The 17030-nt window shown below is 43.2% G+C and overlaps 1 protein-coding gene and 1 long non-coding RNA gene across 2 annotated transcripts in view; one reads left to right on the top strand and one right to left on the bottom strand.

The window, feature by feature from the left end:
- The window catches only part of LOC141100345 (uncharacterized), a 140972-nt gene that overhangs the window by 82082 nt on the left and 41860 nt on the right, over positions 1-17030 (top strand). The window lies entirely within an intron of this gene.
- Positions 1-17030, bottom strand: part of LOC141100343 (C-type lectin-like) — a 129545-nt gene that overhangs the window by 84489 nt on the left and 28026 nt on the right. Inside the window, exons 3-4 of the mRNA XM_073588759.1 lie at positions 8659-8709; positions 8026-8133 (exon numbers count right to left, since the gene is read on the bottom strand). Coding sequence (XP_073444860.1) covers positions 8026-8133; positions 8659-8709 — 159 coding nt within the window. The remainder of the gene's footprint in view (positions 1-8025; positions 8134-8658; positions 8710-17030) is intronic.

The following is a 17030-nucleotide window of genomic DNA, read 5'->3' as shown; positions in this document are numbered from 1 at the left end:
AGGACCGCGGCCAGGTAAGAACTTTTCTTTTTTTATTGAAAGCGGCAATCCAGGGGGCCCGGGGCAGAATGCTGGACATGGCAGAATGCAAAGGCAATATAGAGTCACTGCACACGGTGGTTATGCTTATTGTGAAATAAATTTATTGCTTGACGGTGAAGAAGCGACATCTGACGTTTCGGCCTTTATCACAAAAGTCGCCCTTTAATTGAATGAAGGATCTGTGTTCACCGAATAGATAGTGTCACTGCTAGGCAATAATGAATTGATAGCATATTCCAAGTCGCCAGTAATCCTGATTCCTGAGGAGGTGGTGGACTGGTAAGTATGCCAGAGAGTTATTGGTGGCGCAGTGGGGGAAGTAGGCACAGCCGTGCCACAGCAGTGTGGCAGAATGCAAGACATGATGGGAGCAGAATGCAGACATGGGGGCAGAAGGCAGACATGGGGGCAGAAGGCAGACAAGGGGGCAGATTGCAAGACTTGATGGGGGCAGAATACAGACATGGGGCAGAATGCAGTCATGGGGCAGAAGGAAGACGTGGGGCAGAAGGAAGACGTGGGGCAGAATGCAAGACATGGGGGCAGAATGCAAGACATGATGGGGCAGAATGCAGACATGGGGCATATTGCAAGGCATGATGGTGCAGAATGCGAGACATGGGGCAGAATGTGACAGTGAGACACAGGAGGGGGCAGAATGGACACAGGGCAGAATGTGACAGTGAGACACAGGAGGGGCAGAATGTGAGACACAGGAGGGGGCAGGATGCGAGACACGGGGCAGGATGGGAGACATGGTGCAGGATCATGGGGCAAGATGGATAAGATGTAGACAGATGGGGCAGGATCGGGAGATCATATGGGGGCAGAATGGATACTCATGAGGGCAGCATGATAAAAAATATGGCTGGAGCCAGGAATGAGACATGATGGGGCAGATTGCAGACATGGGGACAGAATGCAGATGTAGGGAAGGTGGACTGACGGACGGACCTGTCTGCAGAAGGAAGTTAAAGGGTGTAGTGCATTGTAGATGGAAAACAGCTGGAGATAAAGAGTGTAATAGTAGAGTTTGATCATTAGAGGGCAGTGGAGAGTGTGAGGATAGGACTGAACATCAGCCATTGGCTAAGAAAACTTTCAAGTCATGGGGGGCGGAGTTACCAGAGCGGGAAGGTTATAAAAGGAAGAGAGAAGGTTCTGGAAAAGTCAGTCAGCGAGGGGAGCACAAGAAACAGCAAGGTCTGCTGAGGGGAAAGAAAAGAGAAGAAGCCCCAGAGGAGACGGACAGCTGGAATAGGTTACGGGGGTGGCCTGGACAGGAGGGGCCGCAGACAGAGACAGCCTGAGGTACCACAAAACAAACGGACTCGGACTGGTGAAACGCTGTGGTAGGCCTAGGGCAGCCACAGTGAATGAGCCGCGAGGGACGTCCATTTGCCAACAAAAGAAAGTGAAGGTACCCGGGCCTGTGTACAAAGTCGAGCAGCTGCTGTGTGCGGCTATGGAGATTGTCGAGCAGCTGCTGTGTGCGGCTATGGAGATTGTCGAGCAGCTGCTGTGTGCAGCTGTGGAGATTGTCGAGCAGCTGCTGTGTGCGGCTGTGGAGATTGTCGAGCAGCTGCTGTGTGCGGCTGTGGAGATTGTCGAGCAGCTGCTGTGTGCGGCTGTGGAGATTGTCAAGCAGCTGCTGTGTGCGGCTGTGGAGATTGTCGAGCAGCTGCTGTGTGCGGCTGTGGAGATTGTCGAGCAGCTGCTGTGTGCGGCTGTGGAGATTGTCGAGCAGCTGCTGTGTGCGGCTGTGGAGATTGTCGAGCAGCTGCTGTGTGCGGCTGTGGAGATTGTCGAGCAGCTGCTGTGTGCGGCTGTGGAGATTGTCGAGCAGCTGCTGTGTGCGGCTGTGGAGATTGTCGAGCAGCTGCTGTGTGCGGCTGTGGAGATTGTCGAGCAGCTGCTGTGTGCGGCTGTGGAGATTGTCGAGCAGCTGCTGTGTGCGGCTGTGGAGATTGTCGAGCAACTGCTGTGTGCGGCTGTGGAGATTGTCGAGCAGCTGCTGTGTGCGGCTGTGGAGATTGTCGAGCAGCTGCTGTGTGCGGCTGTGGAGATTGTCGAGCAGCTGCTGTGTGCGGCTGTGGAGATTGTCGAGCAGCTGCTGTGTGCGGCTGAGGGGATTGTCGAGCAGCTGCTGTGTGCGGCTATGGAGATTGTCGAGCAGCTGCTGTGTGCGGCTATGGAGATTGTCGAGCAGCTGCTGTGTGCAGCTGAGGGGATTGTCGAGCAGCTGCTGTGTGCGGCTGAGGGGATTGTTGAGCAGCTGCTGTGTGCGGCTGTGGAGATTGTCGAGCAGCTGCTGTGTGCGGCTATGGAGATTGGCGAGCAGCTGCTGTGTGCGGCTGAGGGGATTGTCGAGCAGCTGCTGTGTGCGGCTGTGGAGATTGTCGAGCAGCTGCTGTGTGCGGCTGAGGGGATTGTTGAGCAGCTGCTGTGTGCGGCTGTGGAGATTGTCGAGCAGCTGCTGTGTGCGGCTATGGAGATTGTCGAGCAGCTGCTGTGTGCGGCTATGGAGATTGTCGAGCAGCTGCTGTGTGCAGCTGAGGGGATTGTCGAGCAGCTGCTGTGTGCGGCTGAGGGGATTGTTGAGCAGCTGCTGTGTGCGGCTGTGGAGATTGTCGAGCAGCTGCTGTGTGCGGCTATGGAGATTGTCGAGCAGCTGCTGTGTGCGGCTGTGGAGATTGTCGAGCAGCTGCTGTGTGCGGCTGAGGGGATTGTTGAGCAGCTGCTGTGTGCGGCTGTGGAGATTGTCGAGCAGCTGCTGTGTGCGGCTGTGGAGATTGTCGAGCAGCTGCTGTGTGCGGCTATGGAGATTGTCGAGCAGCTGCTGTGTGCGGCTATGGAGATTGTCGAGCAGCTGCTGTGTGCAGCTGAGGGGATTGTCGAGCAGCTGCTGTGTGCGGCTGTGGAGATTGTTGAGCAGCTGCTGTGTGCAGCTGAGGGGATTGTCGAGCAGCTGCTGTGTGCGGCTGTGGAGATTGTCGAGCAGCTGCTGTGTGCAGCTGAGGGGATTGTCGAGCTGCTGCTGTGTGCGGCTGTGGAGATTGTCGAGCAGCTGCTGTGTGCAGCTGAGGGGATTGTCGAGCAGCTGCTGTGTGCGGCTGTGGAGATTGTCGAGCAGCTGCTGTGTGCGGCTGTGGAGATTAACGTGCAGCTGCTGTGAGGTGCTGTGGGTCGTGGAAAGACAATCAATAAAGAAGACCTGTTGAACACGATCCTGTCTCTGTCTCGAGTCTGTCTGCGGACAGTGATGGACTACCCCCCTGTTGGTTACCCCTACCTACACAGACATGGGAGCAGAATGCAGACATGGGGGCAGAATGCAAGATGGGGGCAGAAGGCAGACATGGGGGAAGAAGGCAGACGTGGGGCAGAATGCAAGACATGGAGGCAGAATGCAAGACATGGAGGCAGAATGCAAGACATGGAGGCAGAATGAAGACATGATGGGGGCAGAATGCAAGACATGATGGGGCAGATTGCAAGACATGATGGGGCAAAATGCACGACATGATGGGGCAGAATGCACGACATGATGGGGCAGAATGCACGACATGATGGGGCAGAATGCACGACATGATGGGGCAGAATGCAGACATGGCGGCAGAATGCAAGACATGGGGCAGAATGCAGACATGGGGCAGAATGCAAGACATGGGGCAGAATGCAAGACATGGGGCAGAATGCAGACATGGGGGCAGATTGCAAGACATGGGGGCAGAATGCAGACATGATGGGGGCAGAATGCAAGACATGATGGGGCAGAATGCAAGACATGATGGGGGCAGAATGTAGACATGGGGCAGAATGCAGACATGATGGGGCAGAATGCAAGACATGATGGGGGCAGAATGCAAGACATGATGGGGGCAGAATGTGACAGTGAGACACTGGAGGGGGTAGAATGTGACAGTGAGACACAGGAGGGGGCAGGATGTGAGACACGGGGCAGGATGGGAGACACATGGTGCAGGATCATGGGGCAAGATGGATAAGATGTAGACAGATGGGGCAGGATCGGGAGATCATATGGGGCAGAATGGATACTCATGAGGGCAGGATAATAGAAAATATGGCTGGAGCCAGGAATGAGACACACGGGGCCAGGATGGGGGATATTATTACCATAGGGGATAATTAAGGGATATTATTACTGCAGTGATGTATTTATTTTATTTTTTTGAGAATACTGTTTTAAATGGGGAAGGTCCTGTTACTGTGCAGAGCGACACTATGTTGCCTTTTTTTCTTCATCTGGTGTATTGAAGAACTTGGGAAAAATTAAGTAATGTGTTCTGCAAGTGGAGCTCTAGATAATGGTGTTATTTCCTGCAGAGACAAGCCCTGCCTGGAAGACATGATGGAGGTCTGTGCTGGATGAAAGATGAAAAGTGAAGCTGAAGGACTTCACCTAAAGACGTCACTGGTGAGTCAGTCTGTTACCTGTACACTGACACTATACACTATATACAGAGCGCCTTTGTACAATGTCACCAATGATCACTGTATTACCTGTGCACCGACACTATACACTATATACAGAGCTCCTGTGTACAATGTCACCAGTGATCACTGTATTACCTGTGCACCGACACTATATACAATGTCACCAGTGATCACTGTATTACCTGTGCACCGACACTATACACTATATACAGAGCTCCTGTGTACAATGTCACCAGTGATCACTGTATTACCTGTGCACCGACACTATACACTATATACAATATCACCAGTGATCACTGCATTACCTGTGCACTGACACTATACACTATATACAGAGCTCCTGTGTACAATGTCACCAGTGATCACTGTATTACCTGTGCACCGACACTATACACTATATACAATGTCACCAGTGATCACTGTATTACCTGTGCACCGACAATATACACTATATACAATGTCACCAGTGATCACTGTATTACCTGTGCACTGACTCTATACACTATATACAGAGCTCCTGTGTACAATGTCACCAGTGATCACTGTATTACCTGTGCACCGACACTATACACTATATACAATGTCACCAGTGATCACTGTATTACCTGTGCACTGACACTATACACTATATACAATGTCACCAGTGATCACTGTATTACCTGTGCACTGACACTATACACTATATACAGAGCTCCTGTGTACAATGTCACCAGTGATCACTGTATTACCAGTGCACCGACACTATACACTATATACAGTATTACCTGTGCACTGACACTATACACTATATACAGAGCTCCTGTGTACAATGTCACCAGTTATCACTGTATTACCTGTGCACCGACACTATACACTATATACAGTGTCACCAGTGATCACTGTATTACCTGTGCACCGACAATATACACTATATACAATGTCACCAGTGATCACTGTATTACCTGTGCACTGACTCTATACACTATATACAGAGCTCCTGTGTACAATGTCACCAGTGATCACTGTATTACCTGTGCACCGACACTATACACTATATACAATGTCACAAGTGATCACTGTATTACCTGTGCACCGACACTATACACTATATACAATGTCACCAGTGATCACTGTATTACCTGTGCACTGACACTATACACTATATACAGAGCTCCTGTGTACAATGTCACCAGTGATCACTGTATTACCTGTGCTCCGACACTATACACTATATACAATGTCACCAGTGATCACTGTATTACCTGTGCACTGACACTATACACTATATACAGAGGTCCTGTGCATAATGTCGCCAGTAATCACTGTATTACCTGTACACTGGCACTATATACAGAGCTCCTGTGTATAATGTCACTGGTGATCACTGTATTACTTGTACACAGACACTGCATACTAAGTACAGATCTCCTGTGTATAATGGCACTTATGGTGATAGTATTATGTTTTTTTATTAATTATCAGTATTGTAGTATTTAGTCACCAAATGGTGGTAATATGTGGTCTGGGCATGGTGCGGTGGTATTTGTCCCTTGTATGTGCTATTATTCTGTCACTGTGGTGGTAATATGAGGTCTGGTCATGGTGTGGCTGTGTTTGTTCCTTGTATGTGGTATTATAGGTTACTATGTGGTGGTAATAAGTGGTCTGGTCATGGTACGGTGGTATTTGTCCCTTTGGATGTGATATTATTTGTCATTTTAAAAATTGAAAAATAAATAAAAAATGTACCTAAATTGTATTGGATATTTTAACAAATGTTTAATAGAATAGAGTAGAGTAGGGCCTGGCCAAAAGAGTCTACCTTGTCGTGGTGGCAGATTTAAAAAATCTTTTGGCCAAAACAAGAGCTGCTGGCTATGTGTGTGATCTGGAGATGGGAACTGTTAATGTGTGATTGGTGAGAAGTGGAGTTTTTCCAAGAGAGAGCAGTGGGACTGTGGACAGTTCAAGGGGTGGAGGGCGGGGCTGGGGTGGAGCCTGGTCGGAGTCTCAAGGGGGCCCCGAAAATTTTGACAGTATGGGGCCCCGAACTTCCTAGTGGCAGCCCTGGGTGGACGGCAAACTCAATGTTAGTGGCAAGTGTCAGGCAGCTGCTGCCAAGGCAAATATCATCATGGGATGCATTAAAACAGGCACCGATGCTCATGTCGAGAACATAGTTTTGCCTCTATACAAGTCACTAGTGCGGCCACACTTACAATACTGTGTACAATTTTGTTCTCCGATGTATAAGGACATAAGTGAACTAGAGCAGGTGTGGAGAAGAGAGACCAAAGTTATGAACTGCAATACCAAGACAGGGTATCAAACTTGGAGTTATTCAGTTTGAAAATATGAAAGTTTGGGACAATCTTGTTACAATGTGGAAATATATGAGGGGACAGTACAGAGACCTTTATAATGATCTTTTTACACTTAGGAATTTGACGGAGACTAGGAGACATCCTCTATACCTAGAAGAAAGAAGGTTCACTTTTAATCACAGAAGGTGGTTCTTTACTGCAAAAGCAACGAGACTATGGATTCTTTGCTGTAAAAGCAGACTATTGATTCTTTACTGTAAAAGCAGTGACACTATGGATTTTTTACTGTAAGAGCAGTGAGACTATGGATTCTTTGCTGTAAGAGCAGTGAGACTATGGATTCTTTACTGTAAGAGCAGTGAGATTATGGATTATTTACTGTAAAAGCAGTGAGACTATGGATTTTTACTGTAAGAGCAGTGAGACTATGGATTCTTTGCTGTAAGAGCAGTGAGACTATGGATTCTTTGCTGTAAAAGCAGTGAGACTATGGATTCTTTACTGTAAGAGCAGTGAGACTATAGATTTTTTACTGTAAGAGCAGTGAGACTATGGATTCTTTGCTGTAAGAGCCGTGAGACTATGGATTGTTTGCTGTAAGAGCAGTGAGAATATAGAGCTCTCTGCTGCATCATGTTGTAATGGTTGATTCACTACCAAAGCACAAGGAGGGCTTGGATGCCTTTCTTGAAAAATATCATACTAGAGATTTTGGGTACTAGATTCGAGAATGGGACATTGATCCAGAAAACTAGTCTGAATGTAGTGTGTGGAGTCGGGAAGATATTTTTCCCCTAATATGGGGCAATTAGCATCTGCCTCATTAAGTTTTTGGCTTCTGGATTAACATGTTAGGTTGTATGTTGAACTCAATGGACTTGTGTCTACCTTGAACCTTAAAAACTATGAAACACATAGCACAGATGTAAAAAAGGTGCTACTGGAAAGATCAATATGGCGCAAACAAAATAAAGGAACAAAACTCTAAATACTCAACAACAAAAAAAAGCACAAAAGCACTAATGAATTGAGCCCATGCTGCTTTATTTAACTGGAACCAAATCATGGGACACTGCGTCCTAGGAACAAGATTGCAGGCTGTGGTCCAAGACAACTAGACATCAAAGAATAGTGCACCAAACCACCAAAAAATGCCATAGAAGGGGCAAATCTTTTTAGCTCAAAGGTTCGGTATGCATACCACTGTGACTTCAATACTTACAATGACCAAACAGGATGCCGGAGAGGATGCCCAAAATGATAAATATGATGCCCAATGTAACTATCAAAGCCAACGACAGCCAACCACGGTTTTTCTTTGGATATCGTCCTGTTCAAAAAATGAGAAGAAACTGACCACACTCACAATAAAGAACCGATGGTTAATCTTTGTAGTAACTCCAACAGATCGTAGAAAAAAACCTTTCCATTCCTTGTAGGTGAGAAAAGTGACTGCAAGAATAGCAGCATTTGCAGCATTAGTGTTGTCTTACATGTCATCAATGGGATGTGTCATGTTTGGGTAGAATCAAAGCTGTCATGGCATTAGAAGCTATGACTTCAGAGGGAATAGAGATTGGGAAAGATAATGAGAGTAACAGAGATGTCACTTTGGGGTACGTGTCACAATATTCTGAATTAGGAATGGATTTCTAAGGTTCATATTGACAAGATGTAAAGGAGGATTCCCATCTTATAAAGCGGTGGCTTCTGCTAGATAATGCCATTACTTGATCATCGGTGGGGATCCAACCTCTAGGACCCCTGCCAACGCTTTCTAAAATGGGAATAAGAGAGTATTTATAAATACTACATTTATAGCTATATATAGGTAACATTCTGGTTTTGTTCTCACCTGTGTGGCTAAAAAATGTTTCATTGAAGTTAGCTGAAGATGTGTCCATATCTAAGTGGAAAGAAAAAGTTTATTTGATTAATTGTTACAGAAAGGTCTTTCCTATTTTCTAAATTTACAATAAGAAGGAAACTTGACATTGACTTGGTTGCGATACATAAAAATGACATGAGGTCATTTTCCCTACATTAATATGCCAGAGGTTCTTGCACACTATTTTGATCTCCCTCTTTCATATCTTTGCTATGCTATCTTGTGCTATATTTTGACCTAGCATTCTAACCCAACTTATTCTCACTACATCACTGAAATAAATGTCCATTTTGGTGGAACCTCAGACTGTTTAACTCTTCTGAACTTTTTGGATTCTGATCCAGCCATCCCTGACTATGCTTTAGGCTCTTATTCTATCTGTCACAACCCAGCTGTCGGGTGACCCAGTATCAGGGGCTCCTTCCCTGTTACTACCTCTAGGGGGTGACCTAGATCACCCTATTCCCCGGGATTCTTCTGAAGGTGAAGATGCTGGGGATGCCAGCCTTGCCTTATCTCCTGAATCAGCCTTCCGTCTGTTCTCTTTCCCCACCCAGGGAAGAGGTGCTCTACTGTGCAACGCAGTACACCAACCCGACGAACAAGGCTACACAAACAAGGATAAACTGAAATTGCCAGGCATACAAATATTCACTCACATATAACAGAGGAATGCACCGGGGCGTGAAGTACGAGGGAATAACCAAAGTAAGAGGAGGCAAGAAAATTATCACACTTACAAACCATGCAATAGTCACAAATAACTCCTCCAAGCTCCTCATATAAACATCTCTCCTCCAAGCCATGCAGAATGCAGAAAAAGCTAGCTCTGACATGGGTTTGAATCGGGACCCAGATTATAAAGGGGATGGAACTGGCTAACTAAGCTCAGCTGAGAGCCCATACGCCCAGAGTTTCCAACATGTCCGATTAACCCCTGTTCTGCCAAAAGAAATAAACACCATTTCAAAGTGCTTCTTTTTTAGCGCAGGAGTAGGAGCAATCCGATGCTGCGGTCCTCTGGCTCCTCTCTGTTGCGGTAACCCTGTGACACTGTCTTTTTTAGTGATTCCTTGGGTTTGATGATGGCTAGTTTAGTTTTTCCTTCATCTGAATGCACTGGTCAGCTTGTCTCTGCAGAAGGAACTTAGGATCCATAAAGTGAAGTCCAGATCCTTGTCGAGGGTGAATATCAAGGTGGCCCTTAGACTCTGCCTAAAAGACTGGCCAGCACAAAGTTTAACTCCAAACCCATTTTATGCTTAAGTTTTCATTACACTGTTCTCCTTAAATCAGTTAGAAGATGGTTTGTGATACACGCCATGACAAAAGAAAATGTCATTGTCTTGAAGAAAACATGAGTTTAGCAGATGCTTCATTATTAGTAGATCAGCAATAAATCTAAGACATTCCGTGGCCTTCAAGTCTGTATCAGAAGGATTTAAGCTATCTAGAAACTTTGATGATAAAAGCATTACGGAAATGATTGTAAAGAAAGAGGATGAAAAATATGAAGATAGAACAATTTTACATTAGAGAATAAGAACTTATCTTATACTACAAGTTCCCATTTCTTAAGATTGAATGCTAAAGCAGAGGAAGCAAAGAATTGCTGAATCTCAAGGGATTAAGTTACTGTAAGTTTTCATTAGGCCATTCAGTCTGCCCTACAGACCAAACAATTTGCCTATTTGTATTAGCAATCAGTGAATTAGATTTTAATTCTAAACTCTGTTGGACACTGAAATAACCTCTTTGAGTTACACGTTATTTTCTATACTAAAACTACATACAGAGACAACACAGAAGTAAAAAGACATTCAGATTTTTTGTAATTTGTCTTTAATTTCACAGTACCCACTTAATACAAATGGTAAAATAAGTATAGAAAAACTTAGCTGTCTCACCTATTGCTTCTTTTTCAATGTTGATCCATTTGGCATAGAAAAACTGTAAAAGTCCTCCATGGGGGAGCAGGTTGGGCCATCATCATCCTACTGCCCAAAGCAAAACCCTTAAGTGGTCATACATATTGGATGGCCGTTATATATATATATATATATATATATATATATATATATAGCAGTTGGATGAGTGATGCTTCGGCTGCCAGCCATCTCAGCCAACTCTCCCGAACACAGGAGCACTCATTCTGTCAAGGTTTCCTGTGTCCTCTATGAGAAAGCCACCGATTGACATGCTGGCCAGCGTCTTATTTCAGGGAGAACAATGCGATCGTCAGTACGAAATCATATATGCCTGATTCGCATCCTTTTTAACCATCATTTGTCCGGCACCCTGATACACTTTAGACTATCAGTTGAACTTATCAATATCAGCCGGTTCAGCTGACATATGGCCAGCTTTATCGGTGGCATCTGATTAAAAGCCTCAACTGTGAGATCATTTTCACATTCTTTTTCACGTGAAAACATTGTGTCACCCCACACCTGACATCTAAGTGACTAGTACAAACTCAGATATTTCCTTTCTATGGTGATGACAGCCAATGAGCCCTTTGGGACATTGTGCATTCTGCAATGGCATCTCTGGATTTAGCAGTAAATACTTTGCTCAGCAAAACCAAAAATCTTATATGAAGTAAATTAGAGTATGAAAAAAATGTGACTGAGCGCTTGTTACCGTATATATAAGAAAGGAAACTGGGTTAGAGGAATTTCCTATTTACGTTCTGTTCAATTTTGAACATTTGACCCCACAGCAAGGAAAACATTGACATCCATGATGAATGTAGAATTCGATAAGCTAATAGTGTCCTAGAGCTGTGCTTTACTTGGCAATTTTACGTCCCTTTCTACCCTTAATTTCTCACAGGACTTTTTTACCCAGTTTTCTCGGATTCAAAAATTAAAAAATTGACCAGATGTGCAGATATAAATGTATGAGGGTAAATCACTATCAATTTAGATAGCTTCTTTGTCATAGACTCTGAAATAATTGAAGGGTAAGGAGTAGAAGCGGTCATAGGACAATACTGTATGTAAACATAGAGGGAAAGGGTGAGGGAAGGATATATAAATGTATATCACCCCCTCAAGCCCACTCAACTTACCATGTTGTGAACAGACATAGCCAGCTTTAGAATGAATGGTGCCCTGGGCAAAATTACCCTTTAGTGCCCCAAACCCATTGTTTTTCTACTCAGGACACATGAGTGGCCATGTTTGTTATTTTTAATGCATTTATAGCACCTGTACAGTTTTTAGTATGGACAGAAAACCACTTTAAAAAGGTTTTCAAGATATTAATATCTATCCTTGGTGGGGGTCCAATGCATGGCATCTCAACAATTTCCCTTTCCTATACAGTATAAAGCCCCCACAATGCCTCTTACAAAGTATGGAGCCTCAAAAGTGCTTGATTATCTATCCTTAGTAGGGGTCCAACATATGGCACTTCCATAATTCTCCAACCCTCAGGGACGGACTTGCCCACCAGAAAACCCGAGAATCCTCCGGTGGGCCCTGGCTTCTCTTTCAGGAGAGTTCATAGTGCAAACCTTGCAGTTGCTATGGGGCTCTTGAGTGGGGAAGAAAGGTGGCCATCAGAATCAAATTCTCTGGTGGGCCCAATGTTCTTCAGTCTGACACTGCCTACCCTACACACTATGAAGCTTGCACGACTGTACAGGTTGCACATAGCTAAGTTTGGCCTTGTGTACAGAACACAATACATGTCTGCACAAAGAGTATGATACATCCAGCTGCGGTTGCCCGTCCAGTGTAGGCTAGTGGGAATCCTTCGCAGTCTCAGCATAATCAGACTTACAGTTTCTTCACTGCTGGTAGATCCAGTTGAAAAATATATACAATATAATGTCTTTATTCACAATATCTACATTTACATGATTCAGGGTTGAGTTGACCCCTTCATCAAGAATAATAACATCTTACAAACAGGTAAAGCATGCTGGCTTAAATACATAAAAAGGTGCCAACAAGGCATAAGTAATACATGCAAATAATTAATAAAAGCATGACAAAACATCGGTAGGTAATTGTTTATTACTTAATAATTGCTTTCGTCCGTATAACAAAAAATTATAGTGCCAGATAGTGATGAGCGAGCGTGTTCAGCGCGGCTCGATACTCGATCATGCATCGGGGTGCTCGATCAAACAGCGCGAGTATCGCATGGTACCAAGTGAGGTAGGTTATTTTGATGGAAGAAGAATATCTATAATGTAAGGATTATTGTTTGTAATCGACATGAGAAACTGGTGTACTAGCAATAAAAACTAGGAGATGAATAATGATCAAATTTGATTCAAAATGCATGTTTTTGCACTGGAGTCTCTCAGTCGGTCTTGCTTCCTGGGATTGTTAATTAAAGTAATTTTGAAATGTTACCGGATTATTGGAGCTGCATGTCTTTTTGCCTTTCATTGCTGCACACAGATCGTGTTGGTGTTGAGTCCGTTGGGCTTTCTCTACTGAGTCTAGCAATACAAATAGCTATTTTCCATAAATTTCAAGAACCTACAGCCTACAGAGGCCGGAGATGGTATTAATATGACCAGGCATAACAATGTACAAGGATGCATGACTGCAAAGAAGTAATAGATAGCCGTGAATTATAAGGAGACCATACTGAACATAAAGCAATATGCGGCATAGATGCTAACTAAAATATACTTCTATGTAGAATGTTATACATATAGGAAATGCAGTTAAAGCCAGCCCATCAGATAAAACAGTATTTGCATGTAACCCTACCAGTTTTTCTCATCAGGCTTTTTCACAGGTTTACACCAGAAACCTCAATAGACGTCCTGACAACTCCATCCATACAGGATATACAGTTAAAACCAGCCCACCTGATGAAACATCATTTGCATGTAACCCTACTGGTTTCGCCTCATCAGGCTTTTTCATGGATTTACATCAAAAACATTGACAGGGGTCCGGACACCTCCAGCTATACAGGACATGCAGTTAAAACCAGCCCATCAGATAAAACAAAATTTGCATGTAACCCGACTAGCTTTGTCTCAGGCTTTTTCATTGGATTATATCAGAAACATCGACAGGGGTCCTGACACCTCCAGCCAAAAGGACTATAGCAGCTCTAAGGAAACTTTACAACCAAGGTGAATTACTTTCACAACTGACAGACTACAAAGAGAATACTTGGTTTGGAAATACACTTTGAACTCACAGGAATTTTCCAATATAGACAACTGATATAAAACAAGTTATTGTGTATCAAAATATCAAACTAAAATCATGACCAATTTGTTTATGAAGTTAGAAAACACTATGAATGATGAACTACACAATATATATTTAAAAATAAAGTATGGTATGTCACCAAAAATATCATACACAGAGGCTTGTGCCTAATTGTCAACTCTTAATTTTTGATGACAAGGCATTTTCTGAGGAATGGGGTGCCTAAAGTGCCAAAAGTAACTGTATTATACAAAGGAGGGCTACACTTAGCGAGACTTTAACAGCTCAAATTGCCTCTCTCATAGACAAACTCCAAACACCTGAAAACCATGTGGATTTATTCAAGATAAATCAAAACATCACCACAAGGTTCTATAAACTTGAGCAGGATTGTATCTTTAAAAAAAAATCACAAAAAACAGGCAATCCCTGCATGCGTTGCGGCTGCCAAAAAGCAGCGAGACATGCAGGTGCGTGGACTTCAACATATTTTCGAGCACACCGAAGATACTCAGCACCAGAGCATAATAAGCAGATTGAGGCAGTGTTATTTTTTGGTCAAGTCAAATTGATGCAAAAAGGAATAACATTGAAAAATCTTGAATAAGGGTAAGAATAAAGAAGTATGTGATGTACAATTGTCATAAATTAGAACCAACTCCTTCCAGTAATTAACAAGAATAGACCCAGGGGTATAACGACCACAGTCGCAGAGGTCGCGACCATGACCGGGCCTATGCAGGTGAGTGGTCTGCCGACGCCAGCAGAAACTTTAACTGGATGTGCGGCCTCGGTCAAAATCTAGCACCGGGGTCCATCAGACTCTAGTTACACAACTGAATAGACCACTTAGCAAGCATACAAAGATATGTGAATGTCCTACCTAACAAAAGGATATTGTCACAGGGTTACCGTGACAGTGTGGAGCCAGAAGACCACAGTGTCTGATTGCTCCTACTCCGGTGCTGAGAAGAAGCACTTCTCCTTCATTTTAAATGTGTTTATTTTTTCTGGCAGAACGGGAGTTAATCGGCCATGTTGGAAATCCCTGTGCTCACAGCTGAGCTCGGTTAGCCACTTCTTTCCCCTTTATAATCTGGGCTCTGATACAAATCCTTGTAAGAGCTAGCTTTATTGCTGCATGGCTAACGGAGGGAAAGGACTTCATATGAGAAGTAGAGCTGGAGGCGTTATTAGTTACTGTTGCTTGGTTTGTACGATTCCTTATCATTATCTATTTTGGTTTACTCCCATACCGCCACGCCCCGATGTTATATGTGAGTGAATATTTTGTATGCCTGGAGTTTTCTGCTATTGCAAAAAAAGGGGGAGACAAAAAAGTGCAATAGGGTCTTATCCACGTTACAAGAGACAGTATATCATTAAATATGCTCACCTGGTTAGGATGAGATAAGAGCGTGTAGGTAGCGGCTGCTGCAGATCCACAGGTCTTCAGCGACCAAAGAAATCATGAATCCAAAGGGAGTTTGTAGCTATATTCCGCGCTGCCGCTTTAGACAAATTCCAGGAGAGTGCTGTATGATTGCAGTGGTTTTATTCTACGCGTTTCAGGGGTCTCATGCCCCCTTCATCAGGAAATACCACAAATACATACAGGTATCACAGACATAAATAGGTTTGAAAGGATGCTGGATTTCAAAAAAATGAGTGCCAACAAGTCAGATGATGCAGTGTCAAAGTTCAATGACACCACATGATTAACAGTTAACCTAAGATATATTACAAAAGAATACGTATTTTAAAAGATTTTTTGATTAAATTTTCGTTTACAAAACAGATAATAAAGTCAAATTTACGATTTAAACAAAAAAAAAAAAGGGGGAAGGGGAGAGTTTATTCCTGTTTAGAGGTGGATACCTTACATGTGAACTATCGTATGGAAACAGCAAACCGCTTTTTTTCATTGAAAGCATTGCAATCTTTATACAAAAAAAGGGGAAAAAAGTGAAAACATAATTTTAATTCTTTACCAATAAAAAATATATAATTTTAGTTAAATTCTAAAAAATTAAATATAAAGTTATTTTTTAGTATAGAGGAAATGGGTTTAAAAAATAAAAAAGGATGCTAAAAGCAGCAACACACGAGAAGCTGCACAGCAGTCAGCGCTGCTCAGAATGAGAACGCAGACAGCATGGATTCATTACTTCACTAATACAAAGATCATGGGCAAATTTTAGATTTAACACGAAGCACATAAAAAAAGGGGGTTAATATCAGATGCAGCAACACACAGGACGCTGTGCAGGAGCCCACTACTGCTCAAAGTAAAAATGCAGGATAAAGCGGCAGAGTGAATGGGTGGCTTCATTAATAGATAAGATCGCAGGCAGCTTTTGTGTTCAACACGTGACACATAAGTCTTTACACTGTGAAGGAGTGGCAGTAACATTCTTGCACTGTTCACTAATCTCTATGGCTAGGCAATATATGCATGGGAGCTGAGTTAAAGGAGAAATGAGATACTATTATCAGCCGGGGTCATTCTTTCATGTCAGACTAGTAGAATTAGTAGCGCTTACCCGGGCTTAATTAAAGAAGAAAAAAAAAAAAAAACTCTTAAAAAAAATTTTTCTTCAAAAAATGCAACTAACAGAGATAATGTTTAAGACAGAGGTATGAAAGTGATTGCTCCCAAGGGCAAAAGGAGCTAAACCTGATAGGAGGCTATACAGGATTTTCATATATATAACACTCTTTTAGAGCTAACGCACAAGTAATATTTAAATAAATACATAAATATTTATTTATTTATTTTTTTTTCATTAGACCAAGGAGGCACAGTATTGTAAAATTAATTATAAATATAAATATAAAATTGCAATTAGGTATTGCATTAAGTACAAACAAATCTATAAAAAATATATAAAAACCACAAGGCGGGGACTGCATAACTAGGTTAACATTATCAACTAGGGAAACTGACACAAATAGTGCATATAAAATTTTAAATTTAAATAGAACAAAGAGAAATTATCGCAAAGAACTCAGAAGCCATCTATACACATGAGGGGTTTTTTTTTTGTTTTTTTTTTCTCTGATTACAGAGCATGTGAATATGGGTGTGAACAAAAATTCCACTGTCTAGGTAAAAACCTCAGTTATTTAATTTAAACCCTGTGGTTT

The sequence above is a fragment of the Dendrobates tinctorius genome, unplaced genomic scaffold (assembly GCF_039654945.1).
Source record: "Dendrobates tinctorius isolate UK_male_01 unplaced genomic scaffold, ASM3965494v1 ptg000104l, whole genome shotgun sequence".
In the NCBI taxonomy this organism is placed as follows: Eukaryota; Metazoa; Chordata; class Amphibia; order Anura; family Dendrobatidae; genus Dendrobates; species Dendrobates tinctorius.
The sequence above is the reverse complement of the archived record's forward strand: the minus strand, read 5'-3'. Positions and strand labels throughout refer to the sequence as shown.